This window comes from Hyposmocoma kahamanoa, unplaced genomic scaffold (genome assembly GCF_003589595.1).
Source record: "Hyposmocoma kahamanoa isolate Upper Pololo Valley unplaced genomic scaffold, ASM358959v1 220, whole genome shotgun sequence".
NCBI lineage: Eukaryota > Metazoa > Arthropoda > Insecta > Lepidoptera > Cosmopterigidae > Hyposmocoma > Hyposmocoma kahamanoa.
Window position 1 is genome coordinate 299,025 of NW_020653740.1, and position 16,263 is coordinate 315,287.

Below are 16,263 nucleotides of genomic sequence, written 5' to 3' on the forward strand. Positions count from 1 at the left end.
AAAAAAAAATGCTATTCAACGCAGAACTTCAAATTTAACCATCAAGTAGTCTTTATTTTAAAATCTATTAAAAATAATACAAATTCTTTCTATTCTAATTAAATATTTAAAGCTACAGTACGTTTTATAAAAAAAGAGAAAAATCAATGAATTTCAAAAGGTTGCCTAAAACCAAAAATATTTTTTGTGAATACGATATTAAGTGACAATACCTAATATAATACATGAAACTAATCAAATAATTTGTAATTTATTTTTATTAACAACTATTAGACTTGTTATCAATCTTTGATTGGGTAACTAGGATCTTAAATATAAAAAATTAACTTTTAAATTAGCTAATGCATACACTAAAGATCCTAAAGGAATATTAACATTCTTCAAAAAAATAATAAACTTAATCATAAAAAAAACTGTTTTCAACTTATATTTATTAGATTTTTTATAGAACATAAAAAATATATTAATTGCGTAGGTATCCGATATTAAGATTTCGTAAATCCAAAAAATCTCACTACAACGTAATAAACATTACCGGTTTAAAAATATTTATGCCTTTATTTGTGTGTATATATATATATATATATATATATATAATAGATGCTAGACCCCGACGAAAACAACACGTTGTCATATAATATTTTATTTTGTATTGAAAAAAAATAAAGTGGTCTCACTGTACTGCCATTTTTTAAACTAGTCAGCAGATTTTTTTACTTTATAGTTGGCTATTCAAATATGAAATAAAAAACAGTCAACTATCCGATAAATGGTGCTTTTCCCCTGTACGCTATTTTAGACCCGACAAAAATAATTTCATTTAAAAAAAAATACAACATGTTAACGCATTTGTAGTAATACAGATTAGGTGCAAACTATATTATAACTTATAGGTATATACCTAACACTATTTTTGCATGAAAATGAGGAAGAAAGGTCTTTCGCCAAACAATGCGCGTCAACGTAGAGGAATGTACTACGTTGGTTTAATTGGAAAAACGCGATGGGGGTGCGAGGTCAGTTGAGTGGGTTCCCTCCTCCCATAATAGGTAGTTTAGTGGGCACGATACGATCTCAAGTAGCGCGCAGTCGGGGAAAGTTAGTGCGGCCGGCTGGACAGCCCGCCAGCGGCATCAAGTGGACGAATGCTCGCCACGCGCAAGCTTTAGTTTTGCAATTTAACGTACCACATGCGGATGGCTGCAGCATAATAAACGAAACATGGGCTGCACCAGCAGCGCTCCAAATAATCCCCCATCGCATACTGACTCAGGTACAAGCGTTTAATGTAGTTGCTAACAAGTAAACACTTGTGAAATGTCATATGGTGCAAGCTTTACATTTTAATTTGAGTTAAAAATAGATCGGCGGGCGTCAACATATTATCATAGTTTATTGACTTTTCAATACTAAGGGTTTATATGCATATTGAATCTGTAATAGCGGTTTATTACGATAACAATGTAACATTAATTTTAGATTTGTATTAAATAATGGTAATTAAACTACCTTGACATTGAACATATTGACTGTACGTAAATGTACTTTGACGTCACGGCAGGAAGTAAATAAAGAACTGCAAATTAATGAATTTAATGCGTGGCAAGATGTTTTATATTTCAGGGTATTTTTTTGTAGATTAGAGTATTGTTAGTGCCAGCAAGCAAACCATGATGTTTGCATGCGTAGTGTAAATCCACTATATTTGAAATAAGGAAAAGATAGCAATTTAAAAAAATCTGGGTTTCAGAAAAAGATTTGTCAATGACAGAAGATATACACGAGGAGACGGAGAAACAACCAAATGAAGTAATTCGTCACAAAGAGACAGAAATTAATGGAATAAAGGTGCTTCCTACGTGTGATACATTAGACGAGCCTACTCAATTAGATAGAAATAATAAAACATTTGTAGATATGTCGTCGCCGGAGCCTGAACAAGGTACCTATAGTAAGCAAAAACAATTAGACGGATATTTAGTTTATGCAGTTTCACACATATATGGTTTTTCTCCTTACCACACTTAAATTTTCCTTGAGACCTAAGTTCATACTACAATTTAAATTTTTAATTTTTTACTAAAGTTCACGGCAAGTAGAGTCAACACGGTATGTTTAAAATTTTAATTTAACTTTATGCCGTTAACGGTGAGAATTGTTTAAATTTTTTTGTAGTTTAATCAGACTTAATAATCTCGGCGTCCTTTTACATCTACTTCACGCTCACAAAATGAAAAATATACCAAGTGCCAGTCGGGGTAGCACAATTATTAGTTCGTACCGAGGTAGCTTCCTTCCGATATTTGCTTTACAATACCAAATAAATTTGCAACCCTCATGGAAGAATGGCTTAAGTGAAGTTACTTCACAAATGTTTATTGCTCCATTAGATACAGAAAAATATCACCCATATTCTCGCCAATTCTTGTAACTCTATCGACTATAATAATAAAATTTGTCGATAGAGTTAAAAGAATTGGAGTTCACTGCATCCAATGGAACAATAAAATTTTTGGCGTACTTCACTTATGCCATTCTTCTATGAGAGGTGCGAATTATCAAAGTATTGTGATTAATAAATTTTTAAATTTGTGTTGTTGAACCTATAGTTTGCGCCACGCAATTATGATATTAGCTTGAGTAGTATTATCCGTCAGAGTAGGCTTGCGTATTTTCGGAAATGTTCACGTGTTCATTTTGGTGTTGAATTATTAATTTATTTTGCCGGAAATAATGCCACTTTATAACCGACTTAAAAAAGAGGAGGTTCTCAATCCGACTTTTTTTTATGTAACGAGATAACTCTTTTGAACAATCAACACTAATTTCTCTACGTAGCGAGCAGGCTATAACAAAATATATGACTAATGTCGCGGAATGGCATGTGTAAATTAGTGATGTAATAGAGATGATTATGGATTTACTAGAATGAACCGATTATGGACTCATCGAACGAAAACAGGCTTCGACTTAGATAATTATATTCTTACAAGGTGAGTTACCTAACTCACGCTTGCGACGGCGTGCGAGTGCGTGTGAGTGCGTGCTAGTGTGTGCGACTACTATTGTATTGTATTATTACTATCATATTGCGTTTTATTTTCTTGTTACTTGTATATTTTCGCCGTTAGTTTGAAAGGGTGCAGGTGACAAAAAACTTAAAAACGAGAAAATTATGTTTTAACATAATTGCTTTAGCAATGAAATTGAAAAATATCTACTTTCCTCTTGCCGTAACTTCACATTTTACAAACGTAGGAAAAAATAAAAATAGTGACAGATCGGCCTTTATTATACAAAACAAAATTTTTGAAAAGTAATTTTAGGATAAGTGCGCATTTGCAATTGCGCACCTCCACCTAATGGAAAGTGCTCAACCTCACTTTTTATCAGGTGAGTTAGAGCTCAAATGCGCACCATTATCCATGTCGACGATGGATCATGCATATCCAAATAATAGCCAATGTCATAGCGTTCAGGGAATATGTCTGCAGGCAAGGAATTCCAATCCAGAACCGTTCGCCATATAAATGTGGAAGCGAATCTTTGGAATAACCACAACATGAAACCCCACCCTACGTCTAGTCTCTCAATTATTGGAAGTGGAAGGCGGAATTAAATCGTGCAATTCCATCACACGTTCTCCGCGTTATAGGTATCCAGTAGCATACTGATAAGCAGGCAACTTTACGGCGGTGTTCAAGGCTTTGCAGCTTCGCCTCTATTAAATCTGAGTCATCTATACCTAAGCCTCTTGACACGCTTTTCAACTGAATCAAGGTGGCTAGTTGATATTTAGAAGAGCCATCCTATCGGTGGTAGCAGCTTTACTTGATTTGTGCTTGGTATAGTTGAAGTAACCATCTCGGTGTGAAGTAAACCTTGGAAAGGATTCCTAGCTAGCTGCATTTTTGGGCGTGGATCCCATCCCATATATCTGATGAAGTTCAAATTGGACGACGGGTTCATTTAAAATAAATGGAGACGGTAGGCTGTCGGTATAGATTTACCACGAAAAGTCTGAGTCAGGTCAAAGGGACTCCGTTTTGTGGAGAATAGACATGCCTGCGTTTTGTAGTCTTTAGTGTGAAATCCAAACGACTAAACGACACTTGACAAGACTGGAGTTCTTCTCCACTGACGCTCGCATTGGTCAAGTACCTATCAACAGCTTTGCAGTCATCAGCATACCCAAAGGTACCTGGAATCAACGATGTCTATGTAGTAGCCTAAGTCGTTGCCAGGAATTATATGATATGCAGCACAGAGTTGCTGACAGTGCGGAATCCTGAGGAACTTCGGCATCAATCGCTCGATGTTCTGAAGAGTAGCCGTATGAGACGGCTTTTAATTGACGTCATTGCATTTCACAGACATATATCTAGATAGACGCCGCAAGTACAGCAATTTGTATGAAAACCAAGCGTGCCACATTTTTTGTACTCACTATGACGTTACACGAACTATTTAGTGATGCAAACCTCCTTCCGATCGCTCTAAATCGATTGAACGGAATACGCGTCTTTACGCGTCCCATTCAATTAATCGATTCTAAATATAATAATTTTGTTTAAGTAGTCGTAATATTAATATAGTAGAAAATACTAGAATGAGATAGTTAAGGCCTTTATTTTATTTGAATTTAAAAATGTTGATTACTTAAAAAATAATTAAGACTAATTTGAAATCAACTTCAAATATTAAAATTATTTTGTCCTTCCAGTAAAATGAGCTTATTATATAATATCTTTTTATAATAGAAGATCTTATCGATTAACTTAAATAATGAAAACTCACGTCAATATATAAACTTGCGACTGCCTTAATTAATTTTACTAGATGGTTTTCTGTTGGTAATTGATCAAATTGATGAATGGCAAGACAAATGAAAAAGTAACTGCTGACAAAATATGGTAAAATCTTATAAATCAAAAGAGGTTAACTTAATGACGGCCTCGTGTGAAATTTTTGTGATTTGTTTATTATTTCTAACTCTGCTACTCTGCATATTCGGATAGCATCTTAGGTGGGATAAACTAGACCACCTTCGTCCTCGAAAGCAACGAACTCATATGACCAACTCCAGGTTTTTGCAAAGACAGCGTACTGTTAATTCTTTGCATTATATATATTTTTGTATTACTCGGTACTACATATCCGGCGATGTATGTAATTATTTGCTCACTATACTCGGACATTCGAGGCAACGTGCTGCAAAAATTATCGAAATTACAGATACTACCGATAATAGATACTACAAACTAAAAAAAAAACGAAACGTTATAATAAAAGAGTTATAGAATATTTTTATAATATTGCTAAGGTCATAACAATTTTCGTCTCTTTGTTTTCAAAATCGATCAGAATCGAGAACAGTGTAGCCTAACGTATACATCACTGAATGTATACCCTTGCATTCGTTTGTTTTCCTTGAAGTGGATCATGAAGAGATTGAAAGGGTTATCTCTACTCTTAAGACAGACTGTTCTCCTGGGTGGGATGGTATTCCGACGAAGGCTTTAAAAAAGATTTCACACTTTATTAATCCAGTACTCACCAATCTCATAAACCGCTGCATAATCGCCGGTACTTTTCCCGATGCCTTCAAAAAATCCATTGTTCATCCGATTTACAAGGCCGGGGATAGAAGCGTGGCCAATAACTATAGACCAATCTCCATACTTACTTCCTTGTCTAAAATCTTTGAGCGTGTTATCAATAACAGACTTGTCAACTACCTTGAAACCAAACACATTCTTGCGAAGGCTCAATATGGCTTTAGAAAAAACATATCTGTGGATGATGCGGTTCATGATTTTACAGATTTCTTAGTTAAAAAGCTTGACAGTGGCATGAAATGTATTACTGTATTTATTGACCTTGCAAAGGCCTTCGCCGTATGGTCTCAATTCCAAACCTGATAGGGAAGCTGGAAAAGATTGGCATTAGAGGAACACCATTAAAATTATTGACGGAATACTTGACAAATCGAACTCAGCGTGTCAAACTTGGTGACTACCTCAGTGATGAGCTCCCTATTACACATGGTGTCCCGCAGGGTAGTATTGTTGGCCCAACCCTCTTTTTATGCTATGTAAATGAGATATGTAAACTCCAACTACCAAATTGTAAAATAATTGCTTATGCGGATGACACAACACTTACATTCTATGGTGACTCCTGGGATAGTGTGTTCGCATCTGCCCAACACGGTTTAAATGTAGTCAGTCACTGGCTAGCAGCAAACTCTCTAACACTCAATGTAGATAAAACGAAATATATAACTTTTTGTATTCGGAACACCAAGTCTTCTTCTTATTTAAACCAAAACCTATATGTCCATACATGCTCATTTCCCCCAACTACTGCCTGCAACTGTAAAAGTATTGACAAAACACAAACCATACGCTATCTTGGGATCACTATTGATAACAATCTCTCTTTCTATTTACATATTCAAAATTTGTCTCAAAGAATTCGGAAACTCATTTACATTTTTAAACACCTTAGACAAGTCACTGACAGCAAAACTTTGCGAAATGTGTATCGAGCGCTAGTACAATCAGTAATTACCTATTGCATTACGTCTTGGGGGGAACTACTAAAAACCCCGACTTTTTCCCACATCGCAACTATATTCGGAAGCGAACGTACTATCTGTACGGCAACTGTACCTGCTTCTGACTTTAATGCGTCAACACACAATCACTCTACCTTCTGGAAATTCTTCTGTGTCTACCAATCGAAGACTCTTTACTAGTTCCGAACACAATAGCGCTAGAACTTCGTTTGCGCAAAGATTCTTCTACTACAGAGGTAGTCGTCTTTATAATTTTTTTAATAATAAATTAAACATTTTACTCCTCACTAAACATGAAGCAAGAGCGTTAATCACGAAATGGTTGTTAGGACGTAGTTACGAGGAAGTTGAGGAACTTCTTATTATTAAAGCCTAAAGTTATTAGTATACAAAATCCTCTACTCACAATCATTTACCACACACACACACACACACACACACACACACACACACACACACTCACACTCACACACACACACACACACACACACACACACACACACCACTCACCACACTCACACACCACACTCACACACCACACTCACACACGCGCGCACACACCCACACATAGTTTACAAACTTTCAAACTATATTGTTAGTTTTAGTTAGTTCACATATTTAACTTTGATTTTCTTTTTCATTATTGTATAACCTTAATCTTAAACTTAATTTTAACCTCTGCAATCATAGTATTAAGAGAAAGTGTAAGTTGTCTGTGGTGAGAGACCTGGTATCCTATATTACAAGCTATGCTTAGTTTAGGTACCAGTCTTTTACAAACATAATATAAACACCATTTTTGTCTATCTTTCTTTTGTCCATGTTCAGTTGTTATGTTTGTGGAGAGAAATAAATACATTATTATTATTATTATTATTATTATATCACTAAATGTTAAATTTGGCCAAAGAAATGTACAAGCGGCCGTACCACGAAATTGAATGCATTATACTTTTGTATATGCATTAGTTCGATATTCATAGCGTATTAACAAAGGATCACAAATATATCGCACTAAATAAAAGCCGCAATGTATTTAAACAAATATGAGGCATACACTCGGTTGCATATTTGTTTTCTCGAAATTCATACGGAACCAAAATAATTGTTTTTAAAATTTGTTGTTCATCATCCAAGTTGATCATCATTAATTAGGTATATTCCCTACTTACGTAATATTTATCGGCAAAATGAATTGAAAATTCGAGAACCCTTGTCTACTAGCTCACGAAGTCATGGCGCCTCATTATATTGATATAATAAATCTGTATTTTTTATACATACATATAATTACTCTGCAGTAAACTAAATGAGTCTCAGACATAAGTTTTTTATTTATTTCGTTTCATCTTTCGGAAAATGATGACAAAAAGCCGTACACAGCACAATTCACGACCATTATAAATAGTAGCGTAAAATGATGTTTTATATTAACGTGCAAGTTTGGTAATGAATAAATGAAAACTTTATTCAAATATCTAAGCCGTCTTCGCACGAAAACGGCTCGCCGGCAGCCTTGTTGTCGTTCAGTCAATGTGACCGGCAATGTGCGGGGCGTGGTGTGGTATCTAAAGCTAGGGAGGGGCGGAGAGTGTCCGTTCTCTTTACTTTTTGTTCTCTGACCTTACATAACATGGTATTCTAAATGTAATTTTTTTTCAGACATAGGACCGAATCAACATTTTTTGAAAAGTGATGAAGATAGTGTACATAATTCGCCAGGGATGAAAATTTCACAATCAGAAGAAAAACTCTCAACTATGGAAGAAGTTGTCGAGAAAGTAGTAGAATTGTATGTTGAAAATACTTGGGAGAAATCTCAAGACGAATTTACGAAAACAGAAGACAAGACCGTGACCACGGAAAAAGAAAATAAAGTAATTCCTGTAGCAGCACAACCACCAGACGTTGAAGAAAATGAAACAGATGAATCTAAGTAAGTCCGTTGTTGTCGCGATAAAATCGATATAAAAAAGAACGCTAATTTTTAGTACAAAATATATTTTAACTAAAAAAATAAACTGAACCACATTTCAGACTACGTACCTGTATATGAATGCAGAATGTGGTAAATTATGTGAATAAATTATTACTTTCCCGTAGAGAGATCCTTGGGGAGGTGATAAGCCCCGTTCAATCGCCAAGCAGTCGCGCGACGCGGTGGGAAGCGCTAGCAGACATTGCGGCAGAGCTCCCACCTTCGCTCACCGTCGATCCTCTCACTGGACAGATATATGCGGTCTCCAAATGAAAAAAAAAAATAGGAATATTTATTCTAATACGTTACAGTCCTTTACGTCCAAAATGTCATTTCGTGTTATTTTTTCACAATTATACATCTATATAACAGGTTGGCTGAGTATTAAATCTTATTTTTGAAAATTGATTATAACAATTATTACTCGTAATCTCATTAATTTATTACACGTACAGAGGTATGAAGGAGGTTAACAAATTTACTTTTAGAATACAATCTAATTCCGATGCACAATTTTGTAGTAGGTAACCTACACTCCTGCAGGTTGCTTGTAGAATCGTAGCAACCTCTGGGATAATTTATTTTAATTGAGTCGTAATCCTAAGATTATTTGCATCAACACGGTTCTTCAAGTAGGTAATCTCGCAAGAAAAAATTCAGTGGGCTTAAATTTGGGCTTAATGGGCTGTCGAGAATCGTTCTTCTTGGGTATATTTAAAAGGCTACGCCTAAATTGTTGTTTGGAGTGTGATAAGTTCCCCGGGTGTCAATCCATTTCTGGGTGAATTGCACTTTCCGAATTTCAATGGCACTTTTTGAGTCATTTTTGTAAAACCCTTTTTCCTTTTGGTTTTAAGGTCTTAAACGTACAAATAAGTTCAAGCAATGTCAATAATTATAAAATCATAGAAATATTTAAGTAGAATATAACAAAAAACTATATTTTAGATCATAAATGAGAAAGACGGCACAGTAATGAGAAATTATTATTACAATATACATTTTATCGATCAAAAAAGAACATTTAACATCATTTAACATGTAACTAATATTTTAATATAACTTCTTGTATCAAAATCCTTCTCATCCGTGTAAGACCATCTATCTACATATGTAATTAATTAATTAATCTAAAGAAGCATTTTGTTAATGTCATATAAATGTACATCAATATATCATCATCACCACCATCAACATCATCATCATGATCACCATTATCATCAGCATCATTACCATTCCATCATCATCACAATCATCGTCATCGTCATTGTCATCATCACCACCATCATCATCGTCACCACCACTATCACCATCTAAATTGTTATATTTCAAGTAAATGTTTGGCTTAAAGTAACTATTTGACTTAAAAGTAGACAAGAATGAAAGCGACAATAATGATATTTGGATACATTTTTAATTGTCAAGTGTGTAAAATATGCTGGACCGTTATAAAAGGGCATGGATTTTAAAGTTTCTTTGTCTGATTGATGTACAATAAAGTTTATAAAACTATTACTTAATACTTATTTAAATAGATTGCTTTACATGAATGAGAACGATTTAGTCACTAGAGCTGAAATTGGTATTTAAGTCGATTTTTTGCTAAACGGAGATGCACAGGTTACTTCACTGTGTACACTCCAATCCGACAGGAGCCCCTTCTCACGTGTGCGAAGGGTGAAGGTGATGCGGTATTAACTTTTGTTATTAGGAGGCTTTTAGTTGAAGTGACACTAATGATAAGAAACATTGAAACACATTTTTTATTCCCAAAAAAACATGTTTGTTTATATTAAATTGGAAAGTTACGGTATGTATTCGACGTGAAAGTTATTAGAGTTTATCCTCGATGAGAAATATTGCGATTTCCACGTGTTTAATTTTTTCTTCTTTTCTTAAAATTAGGGCGACATGGAACCGACTCCCATGAATGAGAAATTGCTTACTTTTTTAATTTTTATTTATTACTGTGACGTAGTAAAGTAGTCTTTTTATGTGTAATACAGACTAAGTAAGCAAGCAATCATATTAAATAAATAATGCTTAGCATTCATGTAATAACATAAAAGTTATTGAAAGGGACACATTTTTGGAGGTTATCTGAAAACGACCCTTCTGCCCAAAATCGTGGGCAGAAACCATTGCTTATACGCGTTAAGTAATATGGATCTGGTATAATTTCGTACTTAATTTAAATTTAGATGTAAAAAAATCATGTGGTCTCTCTCCTACTGCGCTGCATAATAATAAAATTAGCATTAGCAACTAATCCAAAAACCAGATTCTTGTCCCAGCCCACGGTTTCACCCCCAACAGCGTTTAAATTGGACGCTCGTAGATGCGCTCTAAAGATATGTTACCGAATGTGGAAACGTTGCGGGAATGTTCCCTAAATGCGAAATTCACAAAGTTGATTTTTTGGTACCATATCCTTTTTTTCATTTCACAAAATATTCTGTACTTAGGTTGACTGACACATTTTAATGGTGGTGGTCAATACCAGGGAAAGCCCTATTCGTGTAAATATCTTAAATTTTTTTGGAAAGTTTCCAGAAATGTTATTAGAAACTTTCCAGAATATATCGGAACTATAGTAAATTGTGATTATCATTATAACGTGATAATTTTTTAATGATGATTATGGTGACGGCGGTGCTGATTATAGCGATGGCAGTGCTGATTATACTTATGGTACTGATGCTGCTACTGGGGCTAATGATACTGATGGTGCTGTTATAACTGATGCTATTTATGATATTGATGATACTTGTCGTCAGCATGATGATCAAAAGCATCATCAGCATCAAAAGCATCATGAGCAGTGTTGCAGCATCAGCATCATTATCATCATTATTTAAAAAATGATCACGTTATAATGATAATCAATGGATTCCGGATTCTAGAAAGTGTCTAATAAAATTTCTGGAAACTTTTCATGATATTTAAGGAAATTTAAGAATTTTTAAGATCTTTTCACGATAATGGCTTTCTCTGGCATTATTTCTAGATATCCAATGTCCTAGTTATACCAACATCCCTGAATTATCAATTTTATATACACTGTGTGATGGTTTCAAGGGTTGGGTTAGGTTAGTTAGGAGATTTAACTCAATTAAATATCTTGAAGTGCCGGGTTAAAACCGGGGCTTGCCCATCTCTGCAAATAAAAAATTGTTTTGGTAAAAATTACGTACGGCAAAAGCGCGCCGTTTTCTCTTGAAGTGAAGCATCGCGACTAAAAATCACAGAACCGAGACAGCAATTAACGCCGCCATACATAAATAAAATTTACTCTCCGCCATCCTGTATAAACAACAAAAAAGGAAAAAGTCCGTACTTATTGTTAATAATAACCTGAGAATAACTGTATTAGAATTTATAATGTTACCAAACATTGAATAATAAAAGTTGATTAATAATTTACAAACAGTTGTACTTAAATATATTTTCTGAAAAATATAGAAAACACTTAAGTTATTCTTATATTAATTAACATTTTTTATATATATTTGAATTATTCTTCACTTTAATCATGCCCACCCCATTGTCACTGGTTGTTCCACCAAACACAATTACACACAAGGCAGCATCCTCTAAGCTGTTCCAGGTTGTACCAATCCATCTGTTTATCTTCTGCATCTGATCACTCTCATTTTCATTAGTAATATTCAGTCTTAAATGTGCCATAACAAGATTGTTTTCTCTGACTGCATCACAAAGTGTAGAAATAACTTCCTCGGCTTCATCCACAGTGTTTAATTTAACTTTTTTTGGTTTACCTCTTTTTAGTTGTGAATTGAAACTTTTTTTTGCTTCAGTTAAATAAGTGTGATAATCACCTGTGATGTCATCACAACCTATGATCAGGGAGGATTTCTTTTGTTCTATCATGTGGTTAAAAATGGATGTTGCAACTTGTGGTTTTTTTGCCATTTTTATCAAATTTTCTTTATATTGTTGCCTATTTGTGTGAACTGCATCTCCATATTCCATAGTTTTACTGAGTTTAAGTTGCACAAGTTTCACAGTTGTTATGGAGTCTTCTACAGAACAATGACCATTCTTACCTGATTGAATATTCTCATTAAGTAATTCTCTAGCTAGAGCTTTAAGTTTAGGTTTACGAGTTCTCTCACCTGTAAAGTTAAATATAAGACTGGTGTCTATAACGTAAGGATGCATCATTTTTAAAGCATGTAAATCTGCATTTAAGGATTGTCCAACCAAGATAGCATCAGGTGGCAATAGTTCTCTAAGATCTTTCTGTACATCTTGTAATCTTTTAGTGACATTGCATAACATTGACTCTGTAATGCCAGAATATCTAGTCAAATAATCTACTATATCATTATATGGTTTAACTAAAGATTCATACACAGTTTCAAGTTTTTCATTGACTACTGATATCCTAGTCAGTTCTGAACCTGCACAAGTCATACACATTTCACAATCTAACCCAAACATAGGGGACTTGGCAGTGACTGGCTGGTAGTTGTCTTTAGTCATCACATAATCTGCATAGGTATCTTTCAATTTACCCTTTAAAGGTAGTGGATAAGACTCTTCAATAAGTTGCCAAGCTGATAATATTAGCTGCGTCCTTGGGAATTGATCTTCTCCATGAGGACCTACTGTTTCTGTAACATCATCTCTGATAGGAAATACTGCTTTCATCATGACCATTAAATCCTTTCTTGCTTCAAGTGCTAGATTTATACTGCCATATTTCTGTATTATGCTTTCTTTTTCCACTTCAGACAAAGGTACCAAGACTAATTCTTGAGCCAAGGAACCGTTATACACAGATGGTGTTAGAATCTCTATAAAATCATCAAATGTGTTTTTCACAAATTGAAGATTGTGTTGTTGGTTGAGCCAGTGCTGGATAGAAACTCCTTCAAGAATAAGGCAAGTGGTCTGAGAGATCTTGTTACACTTGTCAAGCACATACCAGCGAGGCGACTCTGATAAATTTAAGTTGCCCAGTAGGGAGTGCAACATCAGATGCTGAATATCTGTCAGCATTAAAGGCACTCTTTGCTCTGCTACTGTACACAAAGAAGCATTATCTCCTGCAGTTTTCAAGCGAAACTTAGGGACGTTCTTTCTTTGAGGCGTCGTATGTTTTTTTGTATTAAGAACTTTACCCTCGTCTGCATTATGTATTTTACCTAAAAATTAAAAAAGCCTGATTAAACATAATCGATGAAACGTAATTGGTATGTAATTTAAGAGTCAAAAGTTAACTTCGTTTGCACTTGCAAGATAATAAACAATGCTTGAGTGCTATATACAAAATTTGAATTTTATCGCCTGATGTCTTATATAGGACGTTTTAGTTACAAATTGTTACGACCCATTTGATATTTTGGTTCGATATAATAATACATTAATGTTAAACGAGAAGAACTGTTACACTACTTACTTGGATCCAGTTCATTACAAGAACGTCTTCTTTTGGACGATGGTTCGTCACTATTATTATCATTATCGCTCATAATGGAAATCAAAAACACAACAGATGGAAAAATTCCAGGTTAAAATTGGTTAGAATGTTGAAATGAACCCGCAGGCCCGCAGCCGCAGTGTTTTTTTTTTTTAAGTAGAGTTTTAACGACTTTGGCATAATGCCTCACTTCCTATGATTTGACTGATGACGTTGGCGCAGTAAAACCCTTAGGGTCGTATTCCAGTGACACAAGGTAGTTGAGCACTTTATTCGGTGATTATCATTATAAGCTGTCAGTTGAGTTACGCTCTACTCAATACTCAAGTCAGGACTTGAGTATTGCAGCGAGCACTAAATTGTACTTCTATTGTGAACTGTATTTCCAGTGCTTGAAATCATACTCAGATCCTGACTTGAGCATTGAGTAGAGTTCTGGAATACGAGCCCTAGACTATTTCTTTATTTTTTCCATCCTGGTAAAACCAGTAAAACTTTATTTGACATATTTTAATGGCTTTACCTTCGCATTTAGCCAATCAAAAGTACAGCTTGGCAAAAAAGAGTATGACGCGGTGAAAACTGGAACTAAAAAAAGATATTTGTGGCAACACTATTAAAAATGTCAGTGGTGTCAAACACAAACTAAATACAAGGTGTCAAGTCAAATAACCAGTAGCTTTTGTGTTATTGCTGTATGCGCTGAGTAATTTTATACGAAGTTCTGTAAATTCTCATATGGTTGTTGCTTGTTTTGTTATTTAAAATAAACAAAACGATTCTTAGTAGTGGTAGAACAGTGATATACCAAGTTTTTTTACGATGTTTGGCTGAATCTCAAGCGGGACAAATTTTGTCTGAAATTAACAATGTTTATCAGAGAACAGCCGATATGACAGGTATTTATGCAAATTATTCAATTATTATTACGTTCTACATGTCGAATTACGCACTTTGCACTACTTATAATATACAATTAACGAGTTTTTGTGTTTAGTTGACAAAATAGTAACTAAGGTTATGTTTACGTATCATTTATAAGTTGACTTAATATTTTTGATTCTTTCAAGACTTAAAATTCAAATAAATTGGTGTTTTTGTATATTTGTGTATGTTTGGTATTTATTTTAGGTAAATCTGTCAATACCATAAGAAAAATTGTTGAAGAAGGTGAAAAAAATAATGGCGTGTTTTCTACACCTGGTAAACATAGGAAAGGTCGACGAAAGAAAGATCTCGATGATTTTGACCTCTGCGCAATTAGACAAAAGGTTCATTTCTTCTACACGGTAAAAAAACAGGCATGTATTATATTTTATATTAATGCCACTTTCTTCAATAAAAAAACAGTATTATGTAATAAATAAAAACTTTTTATTTTTTTTCTCAGGTGCCTACACTACGAAATTTATTACCTGTAGTTAAAGAAGATTTGGGATTTAATGAAAGCCGTGAACATCTAAGAAAGATTACATTCTCTGGGTTTCTCTTACAAAAAATGTAAAACAGACAGATCGGCTCTAATGGAGAAGCCTAATATAGCAGCAAAGAGGGAACAATATTTAAAAATTATAATGCATAATAGAAATTTGTCTCAAGAACTCCAAAAACAAATTATTTTTTGGATGAAAGCTACTTACACTCATCTTACAAGCTTAAAAAATTTTGGCAATCAATTGAAGTTAGTGGAGTGCAACACAATGTATCTAAAGGCAAAAGATATATTATTGTGCATGCTGGGAGTGAACAGGGGTTTGTTCCAAATGCACTATTAATTTTCAGTGGCACAAACAAGAATGAAGATTACCACTCTGAAATGAATAGAGCAAATTTCACTAAGTGGGTTACCGAGAAATTAATTCCCAATTTGACAGAGCCTTCCATTATTGTTCTGGACAATGCTCCTTACCATTCGGTAGTCATCAATAAGGCCCCAACCAGTGCAACAAAAGTTGCTGATGTAAAGCTGCGGTTGCTACAAAACAATATACAATTTTATGAAATGATGCGTAAACCTGAATTGTTAATGCTTGTAAAACGCCACAAACCAGAGACCTTTTATGAAATTGACCAAATATTGGGGGATCATGGTCACACTGTGGTACGGCTGCCTCCATATCATTGTGACCTCAATCCTATTGAATTGATATGGGGAATTGCAAAACATAAAATTGCCTCTGTCAATGTAGGGTCCATTGACATAAAGGTAGGGATCTAGTTCATAATTCGTTTTTCTTAATGTTATTAAGTTGAACTCAT

General features: G+C 34.4%; 2 protein-coding genes across 2 annotated transcripts; one reads left to right on the forward strand and one right to left on the reverse strand.

The window, feature by feature from the left end:
- The first annotated feature begins 1,109 nt into the window (after positions 1-1,109).
- Positions 1,110-8,996, forward strand: LOC113227990. The gene is made up of 4 exons (XM_026461105.1): positions 1,110-1,273; positions 1,751-1,942; positions 8,243-8,516; positions 8,684-8,996. The coding sequence occupies exons 1-4, from the start codon at positions 1,222-1,224 to the stop codon at positions 8,829-8,831; spliced, it is 666 nt and encodes a 221-aa protein (XP_026316890.1). The 5' UTR covers positions 1,110-1,221; the 3' UTR covers positions 8,832-8,996.
- Positions 8,997-12,006: 3,010 nt separating this feature from the next.
- On the reverse strand, positions 12,007-14,105 carry LOC113227959 (RNA exonuclease 5). The gene is made up of 2 exons (XM_026461074.1): positions 13,984-14,105; positions 12,007-13,729 (listed from the first exon to the last, which is right to left on the reverse strand). Exons 1-2 carry the CDS (start codon positions 14,054-14,056, stop codon positions 12,048-12,050), a joined length of 1,755 nt encoding a protein of 584 aa, XP_026316859.1. The 5' UTR covers positions 14,057-14,105; the 3' UTR covers positions 12,007-12,047.
- Positions 14,106-16,263: the final 2,158 nt, after the last annotated feature.

Coding starts and splice junctions, on each gene's coding strand:
- LOC113227959 (XM_026461074.1), bottom strand. CDS start 14,056: ATGAGCGATAATGATAATAATAGTGACGAACCATCGTCCAAAAGAAGA. Junction 13,730..13,983: donor TTGTAATGAACTGGATCCAA/GTAAGTAGTGTA, acceptor TTTAATTTTTAG/GTAAAATACATAATGCAGAC.
- LOC113227990 (XM_026461105.1), top strand. CDS start 1,222: ATGGGCTGCACCAGCAGCGCTCCAAATAATCCCCCATCGCATACTGAC. Junction 1,274..1,750: donor CCCATCGCATACTGACTCAG/GTACAAGCGTTT, acceptor TCTGGGTTTCAG/AAAAAGATTTGTCAATGACA. Junction 1,943..8,242: donor GTCGCCGGAGCCTGAACAAG/GTACCTATAGTA, acceptor ATTTTTTTTCAG/ACATAGGACCGAATCAACAT.